We start from the raw sequence: 18,893 nt of genomic DNA, 5'->3' as shown, positions 1-18,893 counted from the left end.
TCCATCCGCCGCAACATGCGTGCAGCAGTCTGTATTCGGTGGAGCAATTTCTCTGTGATGTTGCGGTCTGCAAGAAAGAGGTAAAGCGGGCACTCTACAACCTACATGAGCTTTTGCAAAGCATGTGTTATTAGTGTTTTAAAAGGTGGCATGGCATCATCCTCAGAATATAAACACGAGGATTGTTCAGAAAAGCATATTATCAAAGAATCAAGGAGAGAAAGCAGCATGAAGAATCAAGCATCTCATGCTTAATGAACAAGGTACGCAGTCACAGAGCACACAAATCAACAGTCACAGTGATGACTGAACTCAATGCAGCTATATATAGCAGCTAGTTTCTGTCAGGAATCCATGAAACAAAAATGAGTAGAAGAAGAAGAATCAAAGATGCATTCATGGATGATGATGATGGACTGGATGGATGAAGATGGCTACTTCTTGAGGAACTGGAGGCCGTTGGCCTGGGAGTAGCGCTCCATGAAGCGCATGAAGCGGTCCCAGTCCCTGGGGGTGCGCATCACGTACTTGGCCTCCACGGCCGCCGGCTTGCCGTTGACGAACTTGGCGCTGACGTCCACGGAGCTCAGCGTGCCCTCCTCGTCGATCATGTAGAACCCCGTGATGTCGCCCAGCTCCGCCGACGAGTCGAACACCGACGGCTGGTCGAAGGTGAAGATGGCCACGCCGTTGCTGCCGTCCCGGGACTTGGTCAGCCGCACGTCCGGGATCGTCTGCTCGTCCGTGCCCTGGATGAACTGGATCGACGGCCGCGACGTCATCGCCATCGCCACCACCGACGACGATCGCCGGGAACTGGTCGTTGGGTGCAATGGCTTCTGCAGCTGCACCGTGACGCCGCTGAAGGAGGTGCTCGTCCTCCTCTGGCACGATGAACCTGAAAATAGGGAATGGTGTCACACATATACTGAAACTTGTTGGAGATTCATAGTGCACGCTACAATGTTGTACATTCTACAACACGATTTGCGATCTTATCGTAGAGAGTTCTGATCCTGTTCATAAACCAAGATGCTGAAACCCTTGGCGTGTCGTCGACTAGCACAGCTTGGGCTCCAGTGTACTGTAATGCTCATGCATAACAGGAACCGAGTGTCTGCAGAGATGGCATGCTTTTTTTTTTTCTTCTTTCTTTCAGACCTAAACTCTTAAGTCTGTTCGTTTTGATCCCGAGTTGGTTCAGAACTCTGCATTTTGCGATCCTATCACGGAGTTTTGAACCGATTACGATTCTCACAACCTTGCCTTCCAATGCAGTATCATGCATAATTGGAACCAAGTATCCATAAGTAAAACCTTGCCTTTTTTCTTGGGAACTACTACAAACATTAAGGTTCTGCTTGTTCTGAAAAACAAAAAATCATAAAGAAAGCTTAAGAAGATTTCATCACCGGAGGCGAGGATATGCGAAGGGCGGGCGGGCCTAAACTAGAGACGGCGACTTTGGAGAACCGCAATGTGACTTTGGGTTTGCTTCAATTTCTTTGGTATGCCATCATAAATGAAAGCAGATTGCTGAAAGAAATATCGTTTCCAAGTACATCCTGCCCTTCCCAGAGGAGAAGAAGGTGGGCAGATCCAGGGACTGGGCAGATCATGTGCCCACGCACCTAGCAGCCACCGATGCACGTAGCACATCACCCACTCTATGGTGCTATAACTGATGTGATGCACCGTGTATCTGTTCTCTGAAGTCTGAATGAACGAATTAGCAGACAGCACTTGATCACACCTGACCACTACATGCACAACAGGGAACTAGAAGAACAAGTTACGGAAATGCAGCTCGATTAGCTGGGCGACTGAGATTTACAAGAACCTGCGGCGAGGCATCGTCGGCGGGGCTGCGGCCGCGCCGCGACCGGCGAGGCGACGGCCAGAGCTTCCATGGCCGGCTGGGCGAGGAAGAGAGGGAGGCTGGCGCAGAGGGAGGATGGAAGGGGGTGTGGTTTTGAGTGGTGCAGAGGAGGGAGATGATGGCAGGAGCGATTGGGTGGCCCCGTGTTCCAACCACAGCCATCCATCACTACCTCTGGCGATCCGTGTGATTGTTTTTCCTTGCCACTCCGGCATCTTTTGGTATTTGCGTGCATGCCCAAGTAGAAAAAATAAAAGTTTGACCAGTGCAAAATAGGCGAAAACTAGTAGGGCAAGCACGATGATCATATAATAATCTCCGTAATGCCATTACCGTTTTCTTCGTGCGCTCTACTGGTTCACATTTCGGCCTACTCCCTCCTTCCATCTATATAGGGCATAATGCATTTTTAAGACCGTCTTTGATTATTGACAAGATTAATAGTACATGACATGCGCAATGTAAAAATTATATCATTAAAAGCTCCTTTCATACACGAATTTAACAGTGTGCTTTGTGTAAGTTGCATGTCATATATTATTGCCCTAGTATTTGGTCAAAGTTAGCCTCGAAAAACGTATCAGACCCTATATAGATGGAAAGAGGGAGTAGTTGCTTTGCACCTATTTTAATATGTGACATTATATTTGAAAAAATGTAGGCAAAAAAAAGAGAGATCGTCTGCAATAAAATAACCCCTCTTATCTGGTTTGTAAGGCACCATAAAATAGCCCCCCGAACACGAGAAAAACGTGGAGGGCTTTGCTGAAATCCGGACACGCGAAACGTTGCTCTCTGCCCTCCCGGCCCACCCAAAAGGAAGGCGGAGCCCGTGCTTTTGTACCATCCCGCACTATTTTTGTGCCAAAATTCCCCACTCTCGTCTTCCATCCCCCGCCGCTCTCCGTCCAATTCCCGCTCTTTTTTCTCACCCTCGCCTTCCTTCCGCCACCGACGCATGGAACCATCGAAGAACATGTCGGGGATGGAACCGACGAAGGTGCCAGAGGATCCGAACATCACGCTCGCCCGGAAGACCAGCTCGGCGACGCGGCAAACTCGTCGCGTCAAATTGAAGGCCGCAAAGGAGGAGAAGCTCAAGAAGTGGTTGGTTGTTGGTGGGCCTGGTGGTGTCGATGGAGGTGGAGGTCGTGGCGGACGAGGCAGTCGGCACGACCGTGGCGAACACCACCAGACGGGCGCGTACACAGTACAGACGGCGTCGTGGCCGGAGCCTTACAAGCCTCCGTACTACTACGTCGCCAAGCAGCTCAGAACCCCCGCCTGTACGGTGCCTTATATCGTCGTCGTTAACTCAACGTCGCTCTTCTCCGAGTATTCTTCGTCGTAGCTCATTCGGGCACGGACGGCGTCTGGGAAGCAGATGGGTGCCCTCACGTTGTTCGCTGCAATGCCTAGAGCGGAGGAGCCATCGTACAACACGGACAGGGAGATGCTCGACATCATCCACGACAGAGGCGAGGGAGGAGGAGTGGGCTATGAGGACGGGCAGGTGGAAGACTCGGATCTCACCCAGTCTGGCAACTACCAGTAGCATCAGTCCTACACCCAAACGACCACGCAACAGTCCTACACCCAGACCAGCGATGGCACACAACGAAAATAGCAGAATTGGGTCGCCCAAGAGCAGCAGCTGGAGGGGAAGGAGGTGGAGGAGGACGACAACGACGATGATCCGGATGATACAGTCGACAATCCGAAGAAGAGGAGAAAGCTTCAACATGCGAAAGGACAAGCTATTGTGCGATAGCTTGGCCACTAGCACTGATCTAATCCATGTCACGGAGCAAAATGGCACAACCTTTTTGAGGAACATTCACATGTAGTTTCATGAACACAAGCATTTCGCGCCCTACTTCGACGCGTTCATCGGCAACCGTGAATGAAAGTCCCTTAACCATCGATGATACACCATCTAAGAGATCGTGTCCAAATATTGTGGGCACCTGAAGCATCTCATCTCACGGTGGCCTAGCGGTGCACAAATCATCGAGGAAGTAAGTTTATCGCTAGCCTGATATGCTTTAGTTTTGTTGATCACTAGCCGGACATGTATTGTTTTGTTGCTCACTAGACGAATATGAATTGTCGACAATGTTTCTCTTTGTAGCCTCCTCACCATCATGCATTGTTGGTTGAAATTGAATGGGCAACCGAAGTAGAACCTTTTCATTGCCAAGACCGCCGCCCAAGCCAACGAGGAAGAAACCGGTGACCTTACCGACCCAACCCAAGAACGCCAAAGAAGATTAGAAGAAATTTATGGGGGAAGAAGTGGGAGGAGGAGAGGCGAAGCGAGAAGGTGCGGCGGCCAAGCTGATGGAGAGATTCGAGGACATCTTGGCGAAGAAGGACGAGGTATGCGTGAGGCACTCAGACATCAAGGAGGAGAAGAAGGTGGGGAGGTTCAAACTATGGAGGCGACGGACAAGAAGTTCAAGCTCGAAGAGAGGAGGACCATGATCGAAAAGAGGAAGGCCGCGCTCGAGGAAGAGAAGTTGAAGATCACCGCTAATGCGGAGGACGCCAAAATGTTGACCTTGAATATGGACTCTCTAAATGCCGGCGCATGAATCATCGTGCAATCCGTCTGCTACTAGATGTTGCAGTGGCAGAAAAATCAGTTGGCGGCCGCGGAGAATGAGGACGTGGCAAAGGCGTACGCGGACACGAGCGCAGAGGCAGAGGCTACCTACGCAGCGGCGATGGCACCTCCTTGATCGGTGAGCAGACGGCTGGGATTGCCGGTCCGGCAGGACAGAAATGCACGGACTGCTGGACTGATGTTCTTTCGAATTCGGCATGTAAAAGCTAAGCATATTTGTCTATTTTTTGGTTGTGATTCGACATGCGATCCAGCGCTGGTGTGGTCTGACGGACTAGGTGGATCGCAGTACATTTAATTTTAAATTTACTAACAGACATATACATGATTACATTGGATGGAGGCTTCCCACATTCGTGTCCATAGACTGGTCCTGCCGCAAAGGGATGCAAGAGAAAATTGCGGGTTGCCTTGGAGATGAACAGGGAAGGGTGTGACCGTCTTTTCTCTCTCTCTACTGTACTGGATGTGTTCTTTAATTTTAGCACGCGTTTTCTGAAGTGCTGTATCATCCGAGTGTTTTCCTAGATAACGCGTTTTTTGTCGTGGTCCCTGTCCGTCTCCGGATGCAGGGGATCAGAATGCTGTCTCTCTGTCAGTTGCCAATCAGGGTCTCAAGACTCTCAACAAGCATGCGTTCAGTTTAGCTGCCTCAACCTTGTGCGTCCGACAGAGCCAACATGCTCCAACAAACCAGTCACTTGGACGATGTTTCGGTGTTTTAAGGCACCTACCTTTGTGTCTATAACATGTGGGTCAAATAAGTGGCTGGCCCACATGTCAGTGACCCAAAGGCAGGTGTCTTTAAGGCACCGAAGGTGCGTTCCAGTCACTTAGGCTGCGTTCAGCAACCATCCAGTCCTCGATCATGGAGCGGAGCGGACGGAGCATCGTTTCAGCCACTTCATAAATTACAACTGGCTGACGCTCCGCTTCGGAACGGAGTTACAGAGCCGGAGGAAATCCGAACAGGCCTTTAGTCAACCTTCAAAGTCATGCCAACTCCTCCCAGCAACATCAACGAAATTGCACTGCACCGCACATTCTATCCATCATCCTACAGTCGTTGCAACCCTCAAAGTCGCCGGTACCGCTGCCGGTCACGGAGGTGCTCGCGGTCTGACTTCCCGCAGTCAGCCCCCTTCATCACCGGCGGCCCTTCCTCTCCCCTGAGCCACGGTGAGGGCTCTCGTGGTTGACGACAAGACTACAGTGATAGTGACAGTCACGAAGCCCCTCAAGGCGGGTACTTGTTGGCGCTGCTCCGCCCCCTGCGACCTTGGACCCTCGTCCCTCCGGTGTTCATGGTTGTCGGCGTCCTCTGTCGGGTGGCTCCGGCCTTGGCGACCCAACAACTGTGTTCCTTCCAGCTCGCGTGGCTCCTCTACGCCCCGACGGTTATGGCCACGACAGCTAGGATCTACGTCTCTCTCGTCCTACCTGCCGGCGTTGCTATTCGCCGTCGCCCAACCCCCTCGTGGTTTGCTTCGCTGCTTGCCCTACCTTGTATGCCTCAAAACCTCACATTTTACCAGATCCAATGCTCGTGGGTTCGGAGGAGGTGCCACCCTTCGACGGCAGATGCAACCCCGCCAACCCCCTTTCGACATGGTGGCTCCGACCGACGTTGGCTTTCTCATCTTCGTTTCCGGAGATGGTGGCTATGGGATTGCTCAGCCTCAGGCTAGGGAGAAATCCCTGCTTGGCTTGCCGATTCTGGCAACGACAACGTCTGTGGATGTCGTTTTCTTCTTGGAGGCGATGTCAAGGCCCGCGATTGCGCCCCTCTTCGAGCTCAGGGGAACCCTAGGTCTGGTTCCTTTGGGCCGGATCGCGACAGCGTCTCGGCGTTTTCTTGCTCGCTCGCGGTGTCCCTTATTTTGGTTCTGGAGATGTTGGTGCTCTTGTTGGTTCAGCTTTGCCGCCCTTGGGTCGGGCATGGCAGGTCTAGCTGTGTTGTATCCTCCATTCGGGCCGAGCATCCCTTGTCTTTCTGCTTCGGGCATCATGTTCATGCCTATCTGCGTTCGTGTCATGTGTTGCACCCTTATTTGTAGTTATAATATTTCTTCTGTCAATGCAATGGTACGCAAGCTTTGTGTGTTGGTGAAATGCTTCAGCGAGCGATTCAAATATTCCGATGCCGGCCGTTCTGTCAGTAACCAGATATCATGTCATTGCAAGAGTAGTGCGATTGTTTTGAATGTTGGCATGAGAGCTACTACCAAATCCTTTGATTACAAAAGGGGTAATGGTGAAGACAGAGAAGGGTGTGACTGTCTGTCTGTCTGTTTCTCTCTCGGTTGTTGTACTCAACGTGTTGTTTAACTTTGCCACGGACGCGCTTTCTGAACGTGTTCTTTGCCGTTACAGCGACGCAAGCATTACATAACTGTTAGAGGTGAAGATGGACAACGCGTTTTTTGTCCTTGTCTCTGTAGTAAGTACTCTAGAATGCTGGCCTCTCCTCTCTGTCATTCCCAATCATGGCCTCAACAACCCCCCCGCGTTCAGTTTAGGTTTAGCTGCCTCCACCTTGTGCGTCCGAGGTCCGACAGAGCCAACATGCCCCCAACAAACCAGTCGCTGGTCAACTCTCAAAGTCATGGCAACTCCTCCTCCTAGCAACATCAACCAAATTAATTACAGTGCACATTCTATCAAGCATCCACATGAATCAGCACAGAGCAAGCAACAAGTTTGATTAATGATCATGACATTGGCATCGAATCTACTCCGTACCAAGCACGTACAGCAACAGCAACCTCTAAATCTAATCGACCACCAACAAATGAAAAATCCCACGTTTCCCATGTGAAAGAGGAGCAGAATTGATGCTTGTTCTGCACCAGCACTAGCGACGAACCCAGCACCCGTCGACAACACACTACATTTTTACAGCACGAAACGAAATCCAAGGAAATTAGCTGGTGGCAAGCAAAGCAATGGGCTGCCGGCTAGCAGCCGGAGATCTTGGCCCGGAGGATGGTGCACTTGGACTTCTGGAAGGAGGTGGCGGCCACGTCCGGGTCCACCAGCTGCAGGCTCACCGGGCAGATGACGGCCAGCGGGCACTTGGTCTTGCGCCCCTTGTACTGCATCACCGTGTCCAGCCGCACCTCCACCTCGAACCTGCCGGCCTCCTTCTGCCTGGCGAACTCCGCCGCGCCGGCGGGCGGCAGCTTCGGCAGCGCCCGGTCGACGCCGCCCACCTTGAGGCGCAGCGTGGTCTCCTTCCGGGCGCCGAGGTCGAAGGCCGCCACGGTGCCGGACTCGTCGAAGCGGGTGCCGTTGAAGGAGAAGGCCACGGCCACTAGCCCGTAGCTGATGGCGTAGTGCAGGTTGGGGTTGCGCGTCGACACAAACGCCGTCGCGTTGTAGGACAGCAGCTGGAGCGGCGACTTGGCGGTGGTGGAGTTGGGCGACGGGGCGAGGTCGAAGCGCGTGAGCAGGGCGTCCTCGGACATGGCCGTCGGCGGCTTGATGACGGCGAAGGCGAGGATGAGGACGACGAGGACGCCCCCGAGCACGAGCAGGATCGCCGCCCAGATGGCGATCTTGGTCCAGTTCCACTCTTCGTACTCCCAGAAGGTGCCCATGGCTTGCCTCGCCTGGCTGGTGGTCGGATGGGGACGGGGAGAGAAGCGTGGAGCTGGAGCGCGAAGTCCGGCGAGGAGGGGGAGGGGCCGGTGACCAGAAGAGAGGCTGGAGCCGGAGACTTATGGCGAGCGGGTCTTGTGGCTGTGGCCAATGGGCATCCAGATTCCAGACGAGAGCAGAGAAAGACCAAGACCAAGGCCAGTGGGGTCGTATAAACAAAGGGTGAAAAATAGAAAGTTACCGTTGGTCACCATCTCAGATGGTAGCTGCTTCGGCCAGTTGGTAGTGCTGGAGCATTCGTGTTTTATGCTCACTTTTTTTTTTCCGTGATTGTTATTTGAAATTGACCGAAAATGGTTCGTGCGTCAGTCAATTCTGCGAATGACACGGTTGGCCGCGGCATCACCGGAGAGGAAATTTTCTTTTCCCCAATTTTTTTTTTAATCTATTCATCAACTTTTATGATAGTACAAAGAACATCGGCGAGAATAATCCTACAAAGGATCGAGCCCTGGAATGAGCCAGAGATAGGACGACATTGTTGGCGCTAGACAAGAGAGGGTTTAGAGCGATGGCCGGTGCGGTCACGAAATGGACGAAAACGCGCTCGGGCATGGTGGGGCGCCATCAACGTCGGCCACGGTTGCCGATGACTCTAAAATGCATCTTGTTTTACCGAAGTTTTCTCCTTGCTTTGCATTTGATTTTTTTTGTTGGTTTTCGTTCTTAACTGCTCATTATATTATGAAATTGGAGAATCTTGATCGTTCACAAATTGACTGCATGGAAAACCAATACCGGAATCGTGAAGAAGAAGAGGAGACCAACAACTTTACGGTTTATTTCATCGAAACCAAGATTTCAATGGAAACCAACACCGAGATTGCACATTCGAGGAGTTGCGCCAGTGTGTCTTCGAGGGAAAGCCGTGCGTCTTTGCCATTCATTCTTGCTTCAGGGTCATCCCACTGGGCTGAACAAGCACTACACTAAGAGTATCTCCAACAGACGCCCTAAACGACGCGCGCGCGGTAAACCAGCTTTTAGCGCGTGCAGGGCGGTTTGCCGCGCTTCAGCGGCCGCGGAAAACAAGCGCGCGCCGGAACGGTTTGCGCGCGCGCGAAAAGGCGCCAGCTCGCGCGCAAGATTTGGCACGCCGCTTCGCGCGCGCCTATAAAGCTGCGCGCCGCTTCGCCACGCGCTTCTCCACACTTCCTCTTCCCCTCTTCCTCTCCCTCTCTGCCACGCGCCGCTCCAGCGCCCCGCCACCGCCGCGCCGCCATGCCGCCGCGCCGCTGAGGAGCGTCCGGCTACCGCGGCGTCCGCCTGCGCCCCAACGGCTGCTACACCGCGGAGATACGCTCCGGCGAACTCCGGCTCGGCCTCGGCACGTACGGGACGGCGCGCGAGGCCGCCCGCGCGTACGACGCGGCGGCGTGGCGCCTAGGCCGCCCGCGCGTACGACGCGGCGGCGTGGCGCCTAGGCCGGCCGCGCGGCCAGATGAACTTTCAAGATGTGTACACGCTCCAGCAAGCGCTCAACCTCACCCCTCTGCCTCGTCTAAACACGGCGAAAGACCGTGCGGAGCACGCCGAGCGGCAACGCCGCCTCCTCGTCGCCCAGGAGGACGAGCGGGTCATGGCGGAGTGGCGCCAGCGCCACCTGGAGAACGTCGCCTACGAGTAGGCCTACTGGGCAAGGCGTCGCGAGGAGGACACGCGAAGGCGCCGCGAGACGCGGTTGGAAAGGCGTCAGCAAAAGGCGTTGGCGAATGCGCAGTCCGACATCGTTGCAGCAGGTGGGCAGTCGTTCTTCGCGCCGAACGATGATCGGTGGCTGGACATCTGGCTAGACACCTCAGACGACACCGTCGAGGATGATAATGGTGATGATGATAGCGACTTAGAGTAGTTTCTATCTAGTCGCGCCGTAGTTTATCTATGCTTTCGAACTATCTATCTAGTTGCACCGATGTAAAATACCTTTGTATCGTTTTTTATTTATGCAATCTATCTAGTTTTTATTTTATCTATGCGTTTGAAAATTAAAAAAAATGTTGTGTGCGCGTTGCTTTTTTGCGCGCTGCATTTTAGCGCGGCTGCTGGAGCGGGCACAGCGCACCGCGCCAAATCAGACGATGGGCGCGCGCTAAAGCTGTTTTTCGCGTGCACCGCGTTGGACGCCTGTTGGAGATGCTCTAACTGAAAGCCTCTTGTTTCTGATGACCTCAAAGGTAAGAAGGCCGAGCAACCTGCTGCTAGGGCTGCTCCTACAGAGGACGGTCCCTCCACCCATGCACCTTCCATAATGATTTCCCCTATGGACAATAAGGAGAAGAGTAGAATATGTTTATCCGCGGTTTCAATTATCTTTTCAAGATGTGCAAGTCTTCTCATGAGCACCATGTCAGAGATGTTCATAGGGAAAGACGTGTGGATGAAGTTGAAGCCTCAGAAGACTGAGGAGATAGGTGTGCCAGCTCCACCAGGGCCTGAGGATATGAACAACATTGCCACTGACTTAAAAACCCTAAACCCCACACCCGACTTAATGGTCAAAACAAACGTTGTTGATTCTTAGTGCCACGTGGTACTGATGCCAGAAATCGGATTAAAATGGTCCAAATCTGTTATTGGTGTTTCTTGATTCTTTTTACCACTAGAGTTGTACTCCCTCCGTTCTGAATTATTTGTCGCAGATATGAGTGTATCTAGATATATTTTAGTTCTAGATACATCAATTTCTGCGACGAGTAATTTGGAACGAAGGGAGTAGATTTTTTGGGCGGCCGGTGAATGCGGTGGCTAATCCAAATATCTGAAGGGAATGTGGTGTTTTTTTTTTGTAATTCACTTACCTTAAGCAAAGAATAAGACCAATTTTGCCTGCCCATGTGCCGAGTTTTCAATTTTCCCATATTTCCCGTATTTATTTATTTCTAACTTTCGCTTCTTAACCTTTCTTTTGTCTTTCATTTTTTTAAAACAGATATCATTCTATTATTAAATGTAATACTTCCTCCATTTCTAAATATAAGTCTTTTTAGAGATTCAATGCGGACTACATACGGATGTATATAGACGTACTTTAGATTGTAGATTCACTCATTTTGCTTCGTATGTAGTTCATAGTGGAATCTCTAGAAAGACATATATTTAGGAACGGGTGGAGTAGATTGGTAGAAAGTAAATACAATGTTCGTAATGTATAAAAAATAACTCATAGAAATATATTCCGCTTTTAGCAAAGAATAAGAGCCACTTTGCCGGCCCATGACCCGAATTTATAAAATTGATCACATTTTTCCGTATTTATTTATTTCTAACATTTGTGTTCTTTTTTTTTACTTTTATTTTGTTTTGTAGTTATTTTTATTTCTATTTATAATCTGGTATTTTCTTTGTGAAAGATAATAGAAATGCTGCTTGTTCTGCAGTAATAGTTCTGCAACCTCTAATCTACCAACAGTTACACCAACTAGGGGACGGAAATTCGTTCTTTGGGTGACACTAGAAGAGCAATTGATGATTGTTCTCCACTAGTACTACTGATGAAGAACAAACACAGAGCAAGAACCGTTTTTTACAGACGGAAATGAAACCAAACCAAATCAAGTGGTGGCAACGGCTGGCGGGCGGGCGGGCTAGCAGCCGGAGATCTTGGCCCTGAGGACGGTGCACTTGGTCTTCTGGAAGGCGGTGGCGGCGACGTCCGGGTCGACGAGCTGCAGCCGGAGCGGGCAGACGATCCCCAGGGGGCACTTGGTCTTGCGGCCCTTGTACTGCATCACCGTGTCCAGCCGCACCTCCACCTCGAACACGCCGGCGTCCTTCTGCCTGGCGAACTCCGCCGCGCCGGCCGCCGTCAGCTTCGGCAGGGCGCGGCCGACGGCGCCGACCCTGAGGCGCACCGCGGCCTCCTTCCGGGCGCCGAGGTCGAGGGTCGGCACGGTGCCGGACTCGTCGAAGCGGGTGCCGTTGAAGGAGAAGGCCGCGGCGACGGCCCCGAAGGTGACGCCGTAGTGCAGGTTGGGATTGCGCAGGGAGACGGTGACCGTGGCGTTGTAGGACAGGAGCTGCAGCGGCGGCCTCGCCGTGGACGTGGAGTTGGGGGCCGGGGCGAGGTCAAAACGCGTGAGGAGGGCGTCGTCGGCGCTGGCCGTGGGCGTGTTGAGGACGGCGAAGGCGAGGACGAGGAGGGCGAGGGCGCCCCCGAGCACGGCCAGGACGACCAGGCAGACGATGGCCGTGGTCCAGCTGCACTCGCAGTCGCAGCAGTCCCGCTGGCGCTGCTTCTCCCACCACTTGCTCCACCAGTCGCGCTCCCAGAAGACCATGGCTGGCTCTGGCGCTGGCTTAGCTCAGCTGGTCGTGGATCTCTCCGGGCGGAGGCTGGGAGGGAGAGGAGCGTGGAGCGGGAGCGCGCACGGCAAGGGTAGAAGAAGAGGGCTGGAACTGGAAGCGGCCGGAGACTTGTGGCGAGGGGGTGGGTCTTCGGACGCGGCCAGATGTGTCCAGAGGAGACCAGGAAGAAGACCTGCCGCTGGCCGGGCCAGTGGGTCGTAGACAAAGGACAAGGTGACCGTTGGCTGTTATCCGTCTCCTCTCCCTCTCAGCCGTGGCAGCGGCATCCATGGCGATGGTGGTTGCCTCACCCAACCCAACCAGAGAGCACACTCTGTACTCTCTACGCGTTTTGTGTTTTTTTTTTCCTTTCCTTTCTTTCAAAAGAAGAGAGCGCGTTGGGAGAGCGTGGTCGAGCTGGGGGCATCAACTGGTGCTGATAATGGCTCCATACTTGGGTTCCTTGATTCCAACGCTTTCTAGTATTATTTTATCTTTTGATTGAACCAAGATCAATGTTAAGCACGGTTTGAACAAATATGGAATTCAAAATTTGAAACTACAATGAAGCTGTTTTACCATGTTTGACTTGTATGATGTCAATTAGGCACATGTTGAGGCCAACTCCACCGCGCGACCCCAAACGGGCGTCCGTTTTGTCCGGATTCTGTCCGTTTGGACAGGGCGATGGGGTCGTGTCCGGGCCTGTCCTGGGATGCGGTGGCCATGCGTCCAGCGCGCGGACGCACTGGCGGAGCTACGTGTTGATAAAATCGGTCGTGGCCCGCCCAGCTCATAGCAATTACAGTGGAGATTTGAGAGTAAACTCAGCAATGAGCTTGAAAATTATGGGTCTTCCTTTGTACCGGCCCGCCCTTGTTTTCTGCCGTAGCTCCGCCACTGCGCGGACGCATCCCCACCGCATCCTGTCCGCGTACATTTTTCTTTGTAAGTCTTTAATCATTCATTTTCGATACATTAAGAATACATCATCATATTTTGACTAGTAAAGTAAGACCAAAGAAAATAAGAACAACAAGAATACATTTTAGAAGGTACCCAACTTCTATAACTGCTCCCTTGAGTTGGGTTAGGGCCTTCTCGATGCACTCATTGTTGATCTGTGGAGGAGGCTCGATCTGGCATCCTCCTTTCTTCTTCAAGCCAGAAGTCGATGTTGCTTCCTCACACCTAGTCTCGTGTCTAGCCTCTAATCTAGCAACAAGTGCACCTCTCTCATCTACAGCCTCTATGCTAACTAAAAGTGCACGAACATGTACTAAATTTCGCTCTATCAATATATCGATGTACTCTTCTTCCCAATACCAAAACTTGCATCCATGCTACACAATAAAATTTGTAGTTAGCACAACTAGTCAAAACAAGAGCACAAACCGAAGCTAAAAAGAGCACATACCCCATCGTTTAAGCCCTTGATGAACACCCATCCGGGATGTTCCGGTGTTGTAGACACGTGGCGCACGACCATCCTTGGGCAGTGGTCGCACTTAATGAGTGGCAACGGTGCGCCAGCGAGGTTTCGGGCAAGCACCGAGCCTGACCGGCCGCCATTCGTGTATCTGCCGGCGGACCACCGACGGTGCAGATTCGAGCGGCTAGAGGAGGAGCCACTGCCTGCATGTGGCCTTGCGGCCCTGTCAGGGCCTTCCGGCGAGGTGCCCGACCAGTCCATGGCGCGGCCCGGCCTCCCACAGCCCTTGACGATGCTCGTTTCACCGCGTCCCATACCACCTCCGGGCAGAAGGGCATGTCGAGGTCGGAGAGGTCGCTCCCTGCGATGAGCTGCGACAGGTCCATCGTGTGGTCACGCTCGGTCGCCGTGCCAAGCAGCGCGTCGTAATGCTTGAAGGCAGCCTCGGCCATCTCGTCGTGATCGGTGAGGAGAATGCCGTTTGCGGAGAGGCGGAAGATGCGATTCTTCTGTCTTCGGAACGAGCATTGGCTGTGGAAGAAGGCAGTGTTGGCGTCGCTGTCTTTGAGGGTGGCAATGCGGGCGTGCTGTCTAGCGATCGTCCGTTCTAGGAAGGAGAGCCCGAGGTATGAGACTTTCAGCTGTTTGCGCAGCCAGTCCTCCGGTGGGGTGAGGATGCGGTCGTCCTGGGCTTTGTCAAAGCGCGTGATGAGCTCTCGAGCGATGGCCAGCTTGGTCTTCACATTGCCCACAACCTTGGCGCTCCAACTCGTCAAGGAGCGCGCCGTGGCCTGGAACCGCAGCATTAGACATCGGAATGGGTCGGGGTCGTGGACGGAGCCCCAAGCCGCAGCCACCGTGTCGTGGAATCCGTCGAGGCGCAACCAGTGTTCCTTGAAGTGGAACCTGCGATGTAGCGTAGGTGCGGGGGCGCAGTCCAGCAGCAAGGGCGTGTGGTCTGACACGACGGATGCCAAGCAAGTCAAGTGGCATTCGCCATGTCCGTCTTCCCAGTCCGACATGCACAGCACACGATCGAGGTGCACTAGGGTCGGTGGTGACTGCTCGTTCGACCATGTGTACCGACGCCCATTGAGGTATACCTCATTAAGCGTGAGATCATTGACCAAGCGACGGAATTTTCCCATCATGCGCCGGTTGAGGTTGCCCGTGTTCTTGTCCTCAGAGCGTAGGATGAGGTTGAAGTCGCCGCATAGCATCCATGGCCCGTGACAGTCCGCCCTGATCTCGCGTAGCTCTTCCAAGAATGCGATCTTGGCAGCGTCGTCTTGTGGCCCGTAAACGACCGTGATCCACCAAGGCGTTCCTCCGATGGTAGCGACGCGGGCCGAGATGGCGTTGCTGGTAAACAGGGGGTCCGAGATGGGCACGACCTTGGTATTCCACGCAAGCAGAATGCCGCCGCGCGTGCCCTGTGCCGGGAGGTACGTGTAATCATCAAACTCCGAGCCAAGCGTGTCGAGAACGACGGACGAGCAGAGCAACTCAATCTTCGTTTCTTGCAAGCATACAATGGAGGCGCCGGTCGTGTCGAGCAGCGTGCGGACGGCGTGGCACCGCGCACGGGCGTTGAGACCGTGGACGTTCCATACAGCTATCTTGAGGCCGTGATCCATAGAGGGTGGATCGACGGTGGGTATCCTCCAGGGAGGCCTAACTCACGCACACCGGGTCGACGTGCGCCGCCGCTATCAGCCGCTCCGCCAAGCTAGCTGGGATCTCGCGATCGACCAGCGCGGCGATGGCCGACAACACGGACATCGGAATGGGTGCCACGAATAGGTTGTCGTATGCCTTCATCTCAGCGACCAAGATCATCTGGTTGGTCCCCATGATTCCCAGCATGCGGAGGACCTGCACTTGTGCGCGCCTGGCAGCTGTGGGAGGAGCAGCGGTTGTGGTAGTGGCAGAGGCAGAACGGCCACGGCGTGGAGCAAAGTCGAGTGGGCGACGGGGCTTCTTCCCAGGCGCCGGCAAGGCCGCGTTGAGCTCTTTGGTGGCAGCGGCGAGAAAATCTCCCAGCGTCCAGGAGCGAGCAGCGGGCAGCCCACGTGAACGTCGCATGATAATGGGCGGGGAGGCGAAACGGCCGCCCCCAGACCCATGCATGCACGGACGTGCCGGCTCGGGGTTGGCCGGGGCAGTCATGGCGGGCCCGGGGGTGACTGGGGCCGCTGGGGTCTGCATGGGCGTCTGTGGGTCTTGCCGCACAGGAGTGTGCGGTTCAGCGTGGGCGGGAGATGTGGCGTGAAGCTCGAGTCCCGCGCTATCCAATCCCTCACGCTCGGGCGTAGTTGGTGGATATGCGACCTGGTCAGCGCGTGGGATTGGCGCCCCCACAGGCTCAGACGTGGGGGATACGCTGCTTTGGCCCAACAAGGTGGGTGTGAGCGCTGGCGGAGCCAGCTGCGAGTCAGGCACTTCGCACAGCACGGCCAGATCCCGACAAGCTGAGGGGGCAGGAGTGGCCGTAGGTGGCCCCGCGGGATCGTCCTCGGGTTGGGAGGCCACCGGATCTAAGGGGGCAGGAGCGACGGATGGTGGCCCAACAGGATCGTTGTGACGCCCGGATATTCAAGCTACAGTAACCCTCCGCTAATGATGCCACGTCACCTCGATTTCTGTTATTAAACTCACGTTAGTTCGAAACGATTCAAATTCAAATTGTAATTAAAGGCAAAAAAATAAAAGTTTTCAAATATAAAAACTAAAATGTTCAAGCTAGGACAAATAAATCCTAAGTAATAAAGGTGGAGAAACCACAGTTGTATAAAATGTGTAAATACTCAAAAATGAATAAAATAGTAGCAAAAACAATTAGTTAAATGATTATAAAATAATAAACAATTACAGACTATTTTGTATTAGGTGCCAAGTTAATTGTGGTAGTGGCATAAGTATTAATAATATTTTAGGTACACCTTGGGTATTTCATAAAAACAAAAATTAAATAAAACAGAAAAGAAGAAATAAAAGAAAATAGAAAATAGAAAACATTAACTAATCTAAAACGAAAGAGAAAACCCTCCCTCCCTCGTTGGGCCTCGACCCAGCTAGCCATCAGGCCACCAGGGGGCCCATCCCGTCCCACCTTATCCCCCCCCCCGAGCAACCGAACCCTAGCCCGCACCCACCACTCGCCCCCACTCACCCCCCACGTTCGTCCTTCCCCGATCCAGATCGGGATCGAGGGGAAGGGTCTGCATCGCCGCACGCCCCATCACGAACCCGCCGACGCCATGACGCCGTCGCCGACCATGGTTGCCGGAGCCGCCCCCCTCGTCTACCTCCACCTCGTCGGGCGCCTCGTCACCCCCCTCCCTCGAGCATCGTCGCCGCCCTGGCTTCGCGGGACGCCGCGCCCGAGGACCCTGCGCTCGCCCCCGACGCGTCCTCGCTGGCGCCTTTCCCCACCGGCCTGCCTCCTCAACCTCCCTCCTACGTGGATCCGGTCGGGGGTAATCGATGCCCCGACGCCCTGCATCGACGCCGGAGCTACCCGCCGTCGTCAGCGCCGCCTCCCCGTCTACGCCGCCCCGTCCACGGTCTCCTCCTCACCGGCCGACCCCGCGCCCACTGCCCCGGCCCCACGAACCCCCTGTGAGGCCTCGCCCCTCTCCACTCCCCTCTGCCCCTCTCCACGAACCCATCGTCGCGCACCCCCCTCACGTGTCCTGGCCGCCAGTGCGCGCGTTCGGTCGCGTCCGTCGCCGCGCCGACCCGTTGCTCCTCGCCCCGTCCGCGCTCACCCCATCTACCGTGGCCGGCACGTTCCCGGCCGCCTCCGCTCGCGACCACCGAGAACCCTAGGCGCGCTCACCCTCGCCTCTCATGGTGTCGGCTGCGAGCCCCCGCACCAGTTAGTCGCGGCCCTCCCCGTGCTCTGCCCGGTCGCAGCCGCCGGAGCTCAACGCCGGCGTGCTGGCGCCCGCGCCCTCCAGCCGCCCCTTGTTGCCCGATTGGGGGCGCCCCCGCGGGCTAGCACCCGTTCGGGCTGAGCCCCTGCGCCCGATCCGCTAAGGCCCCCTGGGGCCACTAACATGGGGGCCCCAGCCCCAGAACGTTTTGTAAAAAAAAGGAATTAAAAAAAAAATATATATTAAATAAATAAATAATAATTAAAATAATTAAAAATAGTAATTAATTAATTAAATAATTAATTAAGTTAATTAAACCTGATTAGATTAACCTAATCACTAATTAAACTAATTAATCTGTTTTAGTTAATCTTAGTCAATGACAGTGGGACCCACATGTCAGGTTGACCAAATCAACTCTGTTGACTGATGATGTCAGCATGACATCATGCTGATGTCATAAAAGCATTTTCGAAATTAATTAAATAATTAATTAAATTCCTGAAATTAATAAAATCTTTTAAAAATCATATCTTTTAATCCGTAATCCGGATTAAAATATTTTCAACATGAAAGTTGCTCAGAACGACGAGACGATCCCGGATACGCAGTCCGTTCGTCCGCCACACCCCTCTAACCTATCGAACCCGCAACTTTCCCCCTCCGGCTCCTCTGCCCGAAAACACGGAACCCCGGGAATACTTCCCGGATGCTTCCCCCCTTCACCGGTATCACCTCCTACCGCGTAGAACACGTCTAGCTCTGCCTGTTATCCTGTTATGCTTGTTTGCTCTGTATTCATTATTTCTTCCCCCTCTTCTCTCCGGTAGACTACGAGACCGACGCTGATGCTGACCCAGTTCGACTACGGAGTTGACGACCCCTCTCTCTTGCCAGAGCAACCAGGCAAGCCCCCCCCCCTTGATCACCAGATATCGCCTATTCTCCTCTATACTGCTTGCATTAGAGTAGTGTAGCATGTTACTGCTTTCGTTAATCCTATTCTGATGCATAGCCTGTCATTGCTGCTACAGTCATTGATACCTTACCTGCAATCCTAAATGCTTAGTATAGGATGCTAGTTTATCATCATTGGCCCTACATCTTGTCAGTCTGCCTTGCTATACTATCGGG

The 18,893-nt window shown here is 53.6% G+C and overlaps 3 protein-coding genes across 3 annotated transcripts; all 3 read right to left on the bottom strand.

The window, feature by feature from the left end:
- Window positions 1–229: 229 nt before the first annotated feature.
- Window positions 230–2,062, bottom strand: LOC123087755 (photosystem II reaction center PSB28 protein, chloroplastic). Its single transcript, XM_044509855.1, has 2 exons — window positions 1,841–2,062; window positions 230–898 (listed from the first exon to the last, which is right to left on the bottom strand). Exons 1-2 carry the CDS (start codon window positions 2,043–2,045, stop codon window positions 435–437), a joined length of 669 nt encoding a protein of 222 aa, XP_044365790.1. The 5' UTR covers window positions 2,046–2,062; the 3' UTR covers window positions 230–434.
- Window positions 2,063–7,178: 5,116 nt separating this feature from the next.
- On the bottom strand, window positions 7,179–8,329 carry LOC123082756 (uncharacterized). The gene has a single exon (XM_044505015.1). It carries the CDS (start codon window positions 8,102–8,104, stop codon window positions 7,463–7,465), a length of 642 nt encoding a protein of 213 aa, XP_044360950.1. The 5' UTR covers window positions 8,105–8,329; the 3' UTR covers window positions 7,179–7,462.
- Window positions 8,330–11,516: 3,187 nt separating this feature from the next.
- On the bottom strand, window positions 11,517–12,796 carry LOC123087754 (uncharacterized). The gene has a single exon (XM_044509854.1). The coding sequence runs from the start codon at window positions 12,440–12,442 to the stop codon at window positions 11,750–11,752; it is 693 nt and encodes a 230-aa protein (XP_044365789.1). The 5' UTR covers window positions 12,443–12,796; the 3' UTR covers window positions 11,517–11,749.
- Window positions 12,797–18,893: the final 6,097 nt, after the last annotated feature.

The sequence above is a fragment of the Triticum aestivum genome, chromosome 4A (genome assembly GCF_018294505.1).
Source record: "Triticum aestivum cultivar Chinese Spring chromosome 4A, IWGSC CS RefSeq v2.1, whole genome shotgun sequence".
Classification (NCBI taxonomy): Eukaryota; Viridiplantae; Streptophyta; class Magnoliopsida; order Poales; family Poaceae; genus Triticum; species Triticum aestivum.
Note: the sequence above shows the minus strand (reverse complement) of the source record. Positions and strands in the feature narration are given on the sequence as shown.

Coding starts and splice junctions, on each gene's coding strand:
- LOC123087755 (XM_044509855.1), bottom strand. CDS start 2,045: ATGGATGGCTGTGGTTGGAACACGGGGCCACCCAATCGCTCCTGCCAT. Junction 899..1,840: donor CCGACGATGCCTCGCCGCAG/GTTCTTGTAAAT, acceptor CCCTATTTTCAG/GTTCATCGTGCCAGAGGAGG.
- LOC123082756 (XM_044505015.1), bottom strand. CDS start 8,104: ATGGGCACCTTCTGGGAGTACGAAGAGTGGAACTGGACCAAGATCGCC.
- LOC123087754 (XM_044509854.1), bottom strand. CDS start 12,442: ATGGTCTTCTGGGAGCGCGACTGGTGGAGCAAGTGGTGGGAGAAGCAG.